Raw genomic sequence first — 13,725 nt, 5'->3', positions numbered from 1 at the left:
GCAAAGCAGTCATTTTGCTGCACTTGACCACAGGATGTCAGCACAATGGGAATTTGGAAATTAAAATGCACTGTGTTAGGATAAAAACAAATGTTACAAAAATGCAGGTAGTGGGAGCTGTTCAGCATCTGCCTATACTTGTCCTTGAAACCAGTTGGTGCCAGCAAATAAAATGAAAGTAGCTTGTGTTTTCAGTTGAAAAGCCCTTACATCAATTCTCATTGTTGATTAAATAGTTGCACTTTGATTTATGTTGAGAATTTGACAGTCTTGGGGCAGTTTGACATTATTGGGGCAGTGGTGGCCTAGCGGTTAAGGAAGCGGCCCCGTAATCAGAAGGTTGCTGGTTCGAATCCCGATCTGCCAAGGTACCACTGAGGTGCCACTGAGCAAAGCACCGTCCCCACACACTGCTCCATGGGCGCCTGTCATGGCTGCCCACTGCTCATTCAGGGTGATGGGTTAAATGCAGAGGACAAATTTCACTGAGTGCACTGTGTGCTGCTGTGTATCACGTGTAGGGTTGCAAAGGGGCGGAAAATTTCCAGTAAATTTCCAAAAAGTTTCCGGTAAATTTCCATGGTAAGTTAAGCTTGGGAATTTTGGAAATTAATGGGAATTAAGGAGAACTAACTGGGAATATATTATTTCCAAGCATAAATATAAACAGAAATCATAAGAAAACCTCCATGCAAAATGTTTTCAACAGATATTTCAACAGATTTATTTGTAAGTACAGTAGAATAGAACCAGTTTCAATAACTTGTTTCATGGATGAATAAAAACAGAAATGTTGAGTTCAATATTACCATCCCCTAACCCTGCTCATTCAAAAATGCCCCCTGTTCAAAAATTTCCACAAAGTCCCATTCAAAAGGTTAAATGAAAAATACAACTTATCATCCAAAACGTCCCATTAAACATGCAAATCTTCCTTCAAGCAATCCTCTTTTCTCATTTTTGCTCAGTCAATAGACTCTTCCTGGACCTCATCATCATCCAACAACATGTTCACTTCCTCAGTATCCAACTCTGAGTCTTCGTCTTCAGTATCACTTTCCAGCCTTGTTGAGGATGGCTCTGTTTCAGGCTCAAAGAGCCGTAGGTTTGCCCGAATGCCGACCAGCTTTTCCACTCTCACATTTGTGAGCCTGTTGCGAACCTTTGTGTGGGTGTTCCCAAACAGTGACCAGTTGATGATGATGGTGGGATTTGGAGGAGGATGGAGGCTACAGGTGCAAGGGCCTCAGATTCACATAGTCCCTTCCACCAGGTGGCTGCAGATATGTGCTGGCATGACTGCCATATTCCATCCCCTTTCCAAAGGCCTTGCTTTGTTCGATACTTTGCCAAACTGCCTAGAACTTTGCCTTTATCGAGACCCAGGTAGTCAGACATGGCTGTAATGACTGCATAGGCACCATTGATCTCTTCCCCAGAAAGTATGCCCTTGTCATATTTGGGGTCCAGCATGTATGCTGCTGCATGCACTGGCTTCATGCAGAACTCCCTCCACTGTTCCAATGACTTGACCACAGCCGTTTCCTCTGCTTTCAGTAGTAGGAAAGTGGGCAGAATTGTCTGGATTTCTTCTTTGAGTTCTGCAAAAAGGCACTGGACATCTGACAAGATGGCACCATCCCCCTCTATCTTCGCTATTGCTGCTGCAATAGGTTTGAGGATTTTCTGACTGCTAGATACTCTTTCCCACCAACTTACCTCACTTGTTAAGTCCACAGGCTCAAATGTGTGCCTTCAATGCTCTTTGTCCTTCAGGCTCAAACGTGTGGTCCATGTGCACATGTGATGGAGGCATGCACAGTGCCAGTAGGTGGTCTCAATAGCCATGCAGCAAGCATGTGCTCTGTACATGTGATTAAGGAATGGCATGGATATTCATGTGTATTTGAATTGCATTTGTTTGTTTTTGTCAATATTATGCTAAAATATACTTTGCTCAACTATATTTAAGTTCCCTAAGAAGAGCCAACCTTCAATTTTGAAAATTCCCAGTTTATTCCCATAAATTCCCGTTTATTCCCATTAATTCCCATGGAAAGTTTCCATCTTTGAAAATTCTGGGAATTTTGCAACCCTAATCACGTGTGACAATCACTTCACTTTCTCACTTATCCAACATGTAAAAGAAGCCTGCGAGAGATATTGGAACCGGTCACAACACCAGAGAGAAAAAGGGTTCTCTACGTCCACCATGCTTATGCACCATGTATATGGCCTAGATTGAAGATAAAGGCTTTAATTGTACCATGCATTTAATTGTGCAAATAATTCATTATAATTCTTTATTGTTTCAGGTCTCACATGGACAAAACTGTAAGTGTGTATTTCAATAGCCATTATAATTGTCCTCTTCTTATCTGAAGTGATAATAATACATGTAAAACATTTATGTTGCTGTAATGTTGTTTGTAAAGTTATTTAATTGTTGTTTTTATTCTTAAAAAGGTACAGTGCAATGTTCCTACAAATTCTACTTCACAACAACAACAATTTCTATGTCTCTGGGAGACTTGAATGCAAACTGCACTGTTAATGGCAGTTTTCAGTTTTCATATTTTCAGTCAGGCAGTGCGTTAACTGTTACTAATCTAGTACCAGGAAGCACAAACCTTTTATTTCTGAATTGCACCTCTACACAGTGTTGTGGCAACTTCTCCACATGTAAGTGTTTTGCCTTTGACTGTTGTGTATTGCAAATGAATGTGTAGCATTACATATGCTTCCATCTGCATTTCTAAAAATGGGTCTTTTAAAGAATTTTCAAGATTTGAATGACTCTCAACAGATCCATCAAACCCTGTGAATATCAGTGCTTTCAGCCAGACAAACAGCTCAGTGATTATAAAATGGGACAAACCATCAGGTAACGTGGATAACTACTTAGTGACGATACAAAATAATTCTCTACGAGTCATCCCTGAGCAAGTGAACATTCAAAACCTTACTGCTGGAACACTGTACAACTGCACTGTTGCTTCCGTCTCTGGAAATCTACAAAATTCAACAAATTTCTCGTTTGCGACAAGTAAGTACTGCTTTGAAAAAGTTTAATTGGTCATGCTTTCAGTATCCACAAATACACATAAGTGCGCCACCTGCCTCACACATTTTTGTACATGATTTAACATGGTTCTAAATAAATAAACTGTAATTTGAGGTTATTTATTTATTCATTTGTTTTTTACATCTGGTGGTCACTGAAATGTCTCTAACATGATGTAGAAGTGTTTCTGGCCGAGTGGTGGCCTAGTGGTTAAGGAAGTTGACTTGTCACAAACCATCAAGGTGCCGCTGAGGTACCCTTGAGAAAAGTTTGTTCTCAATAAAGACATGGAAGATTTTTTTTATTATTTTAGGCACATTGTAGTTGTCAAAAGGGGTTCCAAAAGGGTTTACATTCTTTTTCTTGCCTTAACTAATGTCCAAATGGGCAACAAATGAAACCTGCAACCCCAGCATTTTCATGTCATGGGTGGTAGTAGCCTAGTGGGTAACACACTTGCCTATGAACCAGAAGACCCAGGTTAAAATCCCACTTACTACCATTGTGTTCCTGAGCAAGAAACTTAACCCTAAGTTGCTTCAGGGGGACTGTCCCTGTAACTACTGATTGTAAGTTGCTTTGGATAAGGGCGTCTGATAAATGCTGTAAATGTAAATGTCTCTTGAGCATCATTTTCATCTACATCTCTCTAATATCTAACTAATAGTCCCATAATTTGAGCTCAGCTCTAGTAACATGCTGGTAGTGAAAGCTTTAATACAATACAATTTTACAGTAACCAAGGGGACAGGACAGTTGTAGTCTGTTAAATTGAGAATAAAAATGTACTCACAGATTAGAAATATGATACATGTATTCATCCAGCACATTTATTTTGATGTTAACTGAATGTATTTATTATTGTTGTTATTATTTGTTAATTATTATTGCTAATTTGACAAATCTGTTGCAGTGCAGTTTTAACTGATCTCTGTTTTTCTCGTTTCATTTCTGTTCTCTCAGGGCCCAACCCTCCGGCATCTCTGACGGTCATCAACCGAACCAACTCGTCTTTGGCCTTGTCCTTAGTGAGACCTCTGCTAATGGACAATGTAAATGTAATGCCGTTTTATTATCAGATCAGCTTCACGGGTGGCATGGTTCAGAACATCACTGGGAACTCCACACAGCTGACTGGTTTGGCTGCTGGGACAGGATACAACATTACAGCAGTAACAGTGGGACCTCAAGGGTTAAATAGCTCAGTCGTATTTCTCCTTGATTACACATGTGAGTCTTTGTGCAGTTTTCTGGCCTGTGTTTCTTTTTTTCTGGCTGGTATGTGAGGTTAATTGAGAACTAGAATGTCAAAGTGTCTATTCAAGGTGCTATGTTTCACTATAATACATGTATGGAAGGGAAGTCATTTGATGGGTGATGTACAGTATGCCTGACTGTGCAATGTTAGGTGGCCATTTGCTTGTTGATATTGTACTTTTTCAGGTCAAAGTACAAACAATAAATATAGACAAAACAATAGACAATATACAATAGTTGTCACTGCTGGAGTTCGGGGACGCATTTGCAGGCATGCTGGGAGCAAGGGGACAAGTCGTCGCACGGGGAGCAGACATAGGACGCGCTGGGGAGGAGGACCGGAAGCGTTTGGTCGGGGAGAGGGAGGCCGGAGGTAACGGGAGTGGAATCGTGGACGCGCCGCAGCGCGGCGTGGAGAGAACTAGGGCTTCGTGGGGGGTAGCGGGGAGATCGTCTTCTTACAAGGGTCAGGCAAACTCAGTGTCAGTGGCAGGCGAAGGTCGTGGTGTCGAGGTGGAATCCGTCCGTAGATCTTCGTAATAAAGGGGGCAGGCAAGGCTCGTGGTCAGGGACAGGCAAGGGTCGTGGTCGTGGATTCTAGTCAGCTGGGCGTGGGAAAAAAAAGGCTAGCGTCTCTGGGGAATAGATTCAACTCAAAGAGCGGGCAGCGTCTCCTCGGAGTTACCTGACTTTTATACTCTACGCTGCCCGCTCTCATTTCCTCTTCCGGGTTGCCGTCTCTCTGTCTGGTCTGGTGCTCTCTGGTGGGCTGGAGGTGTATTGGCTGTGACAATAGTATATGAATCTGAATTGGTCAGCTCTATATCTGTACATTTCTTACATGCACAAACAAATGAAATGCATGATATCCCTTGTGGGAAAATGCTGCTGCGTTTTGGTTAATGAGATGCTGGTAGGTAGATTTAGTAATGAACAGCTGAGCACCACATGCCAAAATGACCAACAAATGTGTGGATGAAAGAGACAATTAACACTTCTAATCAACACTTTACTACATTTATCATTTTGTATAGCATTAAATTAATGCTGTAATGTGGATGGACAGTAAGATACGATTCTTCAAGCTAGCTGGAATTTGCTTCTGAAATGCCAAATCATATCATCTTCTCTTCCTCACTTAACTTTAGAATCAAGATAGGAAGAGTTAATGTACACTGTTCACTGCCTTTAGTGATATTTTGTAGAAATTAATTTCTTCACTTTTTACAAACACCATGAAAACTAAAAAACCAAAAAAAAATATTTATTGTCCATAAACTATTAACATTTTTTCCATACAAATACAATAATGCAAAACATTAATACAGTGGGTGCCTTTTGGACCACATGCAGAATCACGCTCAATGGGGCTGTATCTTCTCTCCTCCGTCCATGTTGTCCCAAGAGCCACAAGGCAGCAAACTCGCCCTCAGCCAAACACTGAGCATGTTGCCCATTACAAAGCTTGCATCAAAGCATTTTTATCATTAGAATGACATAAATATTATGCCCATAAAATACAAATTTGAATTATTTTCCCAAAACAGCAACATGCTGTATTTAGAGTTTGCACCAGGCAGGTTTAAAGTATTGTCCTGAGATTACTGAATCCTCCGGGCAAACCCCACTACATGTTGGCAAATATCACTACATCCCGCTACATGCTCCAAACCTTTATTGCCCTAAAGACAATAAGAAACTGTTATTTGGAATTGTTCCCTCCACAATGCACCAGTTCCGGCATCAGCCTGGAAGCTTGATAACGCCCCCCCACCATGCTTCACCATGTTCTTTTGGTCATGCAAAGTGTTGTTTTTGTGCCACACTGTTAAATGTTAAATAGATTTAATTGTCCTGAGGTTATTATTGATGTATTCATGGTTTCACTGGTTCTTACTTTTAATTCTCATTCTTGCAGTGCCTAACTCTGTAACAAACCTCAAACAAGCCTCAGCCTCACTCAGCTCCCTGATATTACAATGGGATTATTCTGATGGACAACCGATTACCTTCAAAGTGCAGTTATCCCCTAATATTTTAGATCAGTATGTAAATACGACTAACGCTACTGTCCCAAATCTGCAGCCTGGCACTGCGTATAACTGCACTGTGACACCGGTCATTCCAGCTGTTAATATTTCTGGCCCATCACAGTCAATTCCCTGCTATACCCGTGAGTAACCACTGAAATAGATTTTTCTCCTTAAAATTGGGTAATAGTGTACAATATTTGTTTTATTTGTTTTTGGTTTACAGAACCCAAAACGGTTATCAATCTGACCACGGTGACCTACAGCACAAAGATTAATCTCACGTGGAGTACTCAGGATGACTACAAGACCTCTTACTCCTTTTTGGCGGAGCTTCTTGGACCGCAATCAATCAGCTATAATCAGACAATCACTAACGTTGGATTCACTGGTCTGATGCCTGGCACTAATTACACTTGTAGTGTGACCACACTGGCAAATGGACAGAAGTCTGTGCCTGCACTGACCTCTTGTTTTACTAGTAAGTCCTTTAACAGACATATCATTTTCAGGAAGGCAGTGACCAGTGGTGGACAATAACGAAGTAAATGTAATTTGTTACTGTACTGTACTACTGTAGTTTTTGGCGTATTTGTACTATCCATTTTGGGAGACTTTAATTTAGAGACCACTACATAATTCCTTTTCGTTCCTTTTTTTATTATTTTTATAAGTTGAGGTGATGTTACTGCTTTACGACGACTCAACTATACAGCAATCATTTTGTAACCTTGCTCTTGCATTCAGTGTAGCAGACAAAACTTTACATTTAGCAGGTAAACGCCACACCTACTAACACTGCAAACCCCGCCTCCTGACATCACACATGCATCTTTCTTCAGAATTTATTCAAACACCAGTTACTATAGGAAAGTGTGTTTCACTTAAAGGAAATTGTGTGCCTTCAGTGTTTTGTGCTGATGATAATTTTAATGGTCGTCAGACTTTTGCATTAGCCATAGTAAAGCATAATCCATTTACATTTAATTAATAAGGAAAATATGTTTTTGGAACTTTTACTAAGCTAAGTAAAATTGTGCTTCTGGTATCTCTATTTTAGCTCAAAAACATGGTTTGTGTCCACCACTGGCAGCAACAAATAACAATAATTTATTCTGATTATGAATCACTAAGTTTTAAATTTAAGTTTTTACCACCATTGTTTGAATTAAAATTTTGTATAATTTTGTGTTTTAAAAAATACTGGTGATCTCAGTTGTCACAACCACCACAAACCTGATCCCAGGGGAAATGTACAGTGTCATAGTTTACAGCATTGGTGGACCATACTCTGAACCATCAGCTGTGACAAAATGCCGCCTGCACAATGTGTGGTGAATTGTTAGAGCAAGAAGTCATACAAATCTGCAGCGTCACCTACTTAATGATTTTTTTCTCCTCCCAGATCCAAGCAGCCCTGGATCAGTGACTATTACAAACACCACCACAACCTCCATTACTGTGGTGTGGGGTGCTGCTCCTAACATGACCACCGGCACCTTTACCTACACAGTCACATATCAAGCACCAGGACTCGCGATTACTCCAATGGTCACTACCAACACCACCTTAGTCCTATCTGGTCTACAGTCAGCAACCACCTATGGAATCTGTGTGGTAACCATTGGGCCCATGAGCCTCAAGAGTGACCAAGTGTGTGCTTATAACATCACAACAAGTAAGCATCAGTTCACGTCTACTCATTTCATGGTCATGGTACATTGATGAGACAGCATGTTGACTCTGCCACGTCGATTCTGGATTTACAGAAATAATGATGTAGAAACAAGAAAGGACTGCTTGCTAGTTACCCGTATCTGTAGTATGTATGTTTTTCATGACTTCGTAAAAACAAGTCAATTAAAAAAGGAAAAACTCTCCTTCTAAATCTTGTCCTGTAAATAGATGATCAGCACATTCATTAATTCAAACATTCTGAATATTTGGCTTCATGTTTAGGAGAAAGTGGCGTTTAATTCAGTGACATACATTTATTGTTCTTCTATCGCCAGACCCATATCCTGTTACAGGACTAACATCCACTGCAGTGAACAACTCAGCAGTGTACCTGAACTGGACTCAGCCCGTAAACTTCACCTCCAGCGGCTCCTACACCGTGAACAGCACCTGCAGCCCAACCCAGCAGACCGGCCAGACCAGTGTCTACATTACTGGTCTGAGCCCAGGAGGGATCTGCATGTTTACTGTATACAGTCAGATCAACGGTGTGACTGGCGCTGGTGTCAACACCAGTTATACCACATGTAAGCCAATGTTTTAAATTCCTCGCACTGTGACAGACAGATTTTAAATGGATTTATTTCGATTGGATCCATGAAATCTATCGGTTTACTCACTTATGTACTCACTTAGTCATGGTTATTAAACATTTAACAGCTGATGAAAAAAGTGCATATGAAAGCAGTGTATCATGATCCCATCTATGGGGTGTGTTTTCTCTCAACAGAAATAAATATGTTGAGACCCAGGAGTTTCTTGGGTTTTCAGATAACATTATAATACTGGCCTTCATAATATTTTGAACTTCGTTGCTCAGTTAAAAACTAGGTCAGTTTCTTTCTCTCACTCTGCTCCATGGTTTACACCTGAACTTCAGCTTATCAAATCCAAAGGCCAACAACTTTTTTTTTTTAGAAAAACTAAATTGTACATCGACAAAGCCATGTACAAGATTCATCTCCTCCATTACAATGACCGTATAATTCACGTTTGCACTTTATGTAGCCCTTGTTGTCTGTGTGGCACACATGCAAATTATGTCAGTATGTAACTTTGTTTAATTGTTCAATGCGTTACATGTAACAGCAGGTTCTGGAGAAACGTTATCCCCCGAGTACAGAAATATCAATTCACTCTCGCACTTTAAATCCTCACTTAAAACCCATCTGTTCAAGTGTGCTTTCTCTTTCTGAGTCATTTACACTGTCTAATTAGTTTAGATTATTAGTTTTTATTATGCCTTATAATATTGTAGGTTTTGCTATATGTGTCCTTGTGTGTCAGAAAGGTGCCTATAAATAAAATGTATTAATATTATTATTATTATTATTGTCTAGCAAATGCTTTGCTTGTGCTTATAAAAAAAAATTTAATACAAATTAAGTGGTCTTAAAGCATCCAGAACTTTATTGACATTAATACCTTTACTCTGTCTTCCTGTAGTTCCCAGTCAGCCTGGACCAGTGATTATTCAGAACACCACCCCAGCCACCATTTCTGTCACATGGGGTGCTGCTCCAAACATGGCCGCCGGGGCTTTTAACTACACAATCACATATCAAACAGGAGGACTCCAGAGTAATGAGGCCATCACTGCCAACACAAGTTTAGTCTTAACTGGTCTACAATCAGGAACCACCTACAACATCTCTGTAGCAACCATTGGACCCATGAACCTCAAGAGTGACCCAGTGTATGCGTATAACATCACTACAAGTAAGCATAAACACCTACTTATCTAAAACACCCTTAATGTTGAATTACTCTTTAACACCTTTAGATCATTCTAAATTTACTGAGGCATTTGACACCCTTGTGTTTTTTCTCGGGTATTTACATTTACAGCATTTATCAGACGCACTTATACAGAGTGACTTACAATCAGTATTTACAGGGACAGTTCCCCCCTTTAGGGTTAAGTGTCTTGCTCAGGGACACAATGGTAGTAAGTGGGATTTGAACTTGGGTCTTCTGGTTCATAGGCGTGTGTGTTACGCACTAGGCTACTACCACTCTTATTGAATTGAATTTAAACCAATCCCTGAGTTTTTCAGTCTGTTTCCTGGAAACTGTCAGAATGTTTTTGGCCAAACCCACAACTTAAACTGTTTTGTTTAAGTTGGATTATTAGTAATACTTTAATTGTTTATTTATGTATTTATTTTTACAATTTTGTACCTTTATACTTTTTTCTCTTTATTCTTAGTTGGGCTATAGCAGGGGGTACACCCCTTTTTTAAATTAAAATAAAACTAAGGACAAATAGGCTAACCTATGTTTCATAGTTTTTTTCAGGTACGTCATGAATGTTTCACAGAAAGATTGATTAAATGAGCTTAGTTCTGGAGCCAGTAACCCAAAGGTTTTAAGCTTTGATCCAATAAAAGTATTGAGTTTGAATTAAATAACTTTTTGTGAGGAATAACAGCCAATTGCTTGCTCATTTTAAGAGGATTTTCATGTTGCATAACACACTATTGATAGAGTTGTTTAAAAATGCAAAAGTATAATTTATCCAATTAATCGCTGAAAAACTTGACAGAATACTCGATTTGACACCCTTGTGTTTTTTTCTCGGGTATTTACATTTACAGCATTTATCAGACGCACTTATACAGAGTGACTTACAATCAGTATTTACAGGGACAGTTCCCCCCTTTAGGGTTAAGTGTCTTGCTCAGGGACACAATGGTAGTAAGTGGGATTTGAACTTGGGTCTTCTGGTTCATAGGCGTGTGTGTTACGCACTAGGCTACTACCACTCTTATTGAATTGAATTTAAACCAATCCCTGAGTTTTTCAGTCTGTTTCCTGGAAACTGTCAGAATGTTTTTGGCCAAACCCACAATGTATGCAACCTACCATATTCTTAACTAGGTCAATTGGAGTAAATAATGTCAGACTGGAAGGTGGTACTGTAGTAGCAGTAAGGTGAAATATTTATATAGGATTATATGGCCGGGAGTAATTAAGATATTTTTTTTATTTCATGGCTTTGTCAAGGAGATTAACAAATAGAATGTGCCTAGGAGAATAAAAAAATTATATTGTCTGTGTTTATTGAGAAAAACCTTTAACAACTGATATGTTAGTGGAAGAAGTATTTGAATACTTGAGTTAATGACCTCAAAAAACTTAATTGGACCCAGACTTGTTCAGAATACATTTGGAGGTATGGACCAGAGCTTAATTGACTGATAAAATCCAGTTTGGAGTTTGCTCTGCACAAGAAGAATACGCCAATGCAAGCCATGTCTTGCCAAAATGAGTTTTCTGAGGATTGTTGGTTTACATAAGACTGGAAGGATTACAAATGAAGACACTTTGTGACTCTACCAAGAACTGGGTGCCAAGTTAAAATGACATTTACATTTACAGCATTTATCAGACACCCTTATCCAGAGCAACTTACAATCAGTAGTGACTTGGACTGTCCCCCTGGAGACACTCAGGGTTAAGTGTCTTGCTCAGGGACACAATGGTAGTAGGTGGGATTTGAACCAGGGTCTTCTGGTTCATAGGCAAGTGTGTTACCCACTAGGCTACTAACACCCCAAATGACCCTAAGAGCATGAAGACCGATTTATGAGGTAAAAAAACAACCCAGAGTGACAGCCACAGGTTTGAAGGCATCATTGGAACTGGCAAAATCTGTGTTTATGAGTCTACAGCACGTAAAACATGGCAGGACACAATGTAGGAAGATGCTGCTTACAAAAAGAACATTTCTGCATGCCTGAAGTGTGTGAAAGGGCACATTGCCACTCCACAGTAGTAGTGGCAATATGTTTTGTGGACTGATTGAACTACTTGATTGAACAGAAAATCTGGTGTAAAAACGGAAATACATATTATCATGAAAACATCATCCCAACCATGAAGTATGGTGGAGGAAACATAATTTAGTCCTGCTTTTCTACACCAGGGCCTGGCCAGCTTGCAATCATTTGTCCCGTTTAGGTGCAGCTGGTGACGCACCCCGCACCAATCTGCATGACAGCAGGGAAGTTATAAGGCGCTTCTGAGCAGCCATTTGGGGCTGCAACGTTTTATGTGGATCCTGTTACTTACCTAGTGTATGTTTTTCGGTTCCTGGCAACCGGCACACTTCTGTGGGTTATTTTTTGTTCTCCCCTTTGATTCCCCTGTTTTGGGCCCTTGTGACGTTTTTATTTGTGTTTAATAAATCATTGTTCCCAGTATGTCCCGCCTCTGTGCTTCATTCCCCCGTTAGCTCACGGACGTGACAGAATGTTGCAGCCCAAACCTAAAGCACAGAGGTAAAAGGCAGAGGAAGAAGATCACGTGGAAGAACTCAGCCAGTCGTGGTGAGTACGGGCACCAGCGGGGTGCGCTGGAGGATCGCCTGTGGGTTCAAGGAGTTCTTGGTGGGATGGGGGTCTGGCCGAGGTGTGCAGAACCGTGGTGTGACGGTGATCCCTCGGTGATCCGCGAAACCCAGAAGCGGCAAAGGATGTGCAGAGGATGCGTCCCCCAAGCTCTTCGCCATGTTGGGCCAGGAACTCTGCGCACTGCTGGTGAGGCTCTCCATGGACTGGGATGACGGACGACGATGAGAGCGACAACGACACGAGTTGGTGGGCGGTCGGTGCCGGGATGGCTCCGAACATCGAACCCATCCGTGATCATCGAGAAGTCTGTGGGGATCCACATGACTTCCAGTGGTGTGAGGATGACGAGAGAGAGTGGACAGCGAGGAGCAAGATGGCGACACAGGGGTAAGCTGGTGGAAGAGGGCGATGGGGGCGCCTCTCCAGCTCCGGTCGTGGACACGTCCACCACCCTCCATGCCACACAACCTCCACCATCTCCAGCAAAGTGCCCAGCCCCCTGTGGGAAGTGCCCATTGTGCCCTGACCCTTCTCCGGAGCAGCAGGAACATGCCAACCCTTCTTATCATCCTGTGGGGTGTACTTTGCTGCTCTTCTCTCGCTCTCAGATGCAGAGAAGATGCTAGCAGAATGCACCATCCAGGGTCTGGGACCGCCTCCCTGCGTGGTGCAGGGAGGGGAGCTGGTCACACTGCCAGCAGGGACGTGCAGCGAGAGGGGCTGCATGTGCCCAGAAGGCACCATCCTGGGGTGCAGTGAATGGTTTCCGGAGGGTCCGAGGCCGCCATGATTAGGATTCAGTGCACCAGCAGACGCACCTGGGACCAATCTGGAGGGCAGCGGCTGCGACATTATAATTGCAACAGATGGACAAATCTACATTCATTAGCATATAAGTTTACTTTTGGGCGAGTTTATAGCATGTGTTGGTCAAATCAATGTTTTTGCACATGCATTGCACACACATGCACTAAGATAAATTCTCTCTCTCTCTCTCTCTATTTTGCAAATAACATTGCACAAAGACAAACATTCTACCTACCTACCTCATCTGGATACAACTGGAAACTGAACTGTTTTGTTTAAGTTGGATTATTAGTAATACTTTAATTGTTTATTTATGTATTTATTTTTACAATTTTGTACCTTTATACTTTTTTCTCTTTATTCTTAGTTGGGCTATAGCAGGGGGTACACCCCTTTTTTAAATTAAAATAAAACTAAGGACAAATAGGCTAACCTATGTTTCATAGTTTTTTTCAGGTACGTCATGAATGTTTCA

At 41.2% G+C, this 13,725-nt stretch overlaps 1 protein-coding gene across 3 annotated transcripts in view; it reads left to right on the top strand.

Moving 5' to 3' along the window:
• ptprja (protein tyrosine phosphatase receptor type Ja) overlaps positions 1-13,725 on the top strand; it is a 76,561-nt gene that overhangs the window by 48,803 nt on the left and 14,033 nt on the right. For all 3 annotated transcript variants that reach the window (XM_028956912.1, XM_028956913.1, XM_028956914.1), the window contains 9 exons: positions 2,316-2,334; positions 2,467-2,682; positions 2,807-3,046; positions 4,028-4,294; positions 6,240-6,494; positions 6,578-6,832; positions 7,757-8,029; positions 8,364-8,615; positions 9,535-9,807. In XM_028956912.1, the coding sequence (XP_028812745.1) occupies positions 2,316-2,334; positions 2,467-2,682; positions 2,807-3,046; positions 4,028-4,294; positions 6,240-6,494; positions 6,578-6,832; positions 7,757-8,029; positions 8,364-8,615; positions 9,535-9,807 (2,050 nt within the window). The remainder of the gene's footprint in view (positions 1-2,315; positions 2,335-2,466; positions 2,683-2,806; positions 3,047-4,027; positions 4,295-6,239; positions 6,495-6,577; positions 6,833-7,756; positions 8,030-8,363; positions 8,616-9,534; positions 9,808-13,725) is intronic.

Source organism: Denticeps clupeoides, chromosome 16 (genome assembly GCF_900700375.1).
Source record: "Denticeps clupeoides chromosome 16, fDenClu1.1, whole genome shotgun sequence".
NCBI lineage: Eukaryota > Metazoa > Chordata > Actinopteri > Clupeiformes > Denticipitidae > Denticeps > Denticeps clupeoides.
Note: the sequence above shows the minus strand (reverse complement) of the source record. Positions and strands in the feature narration are given on the sequence as shown.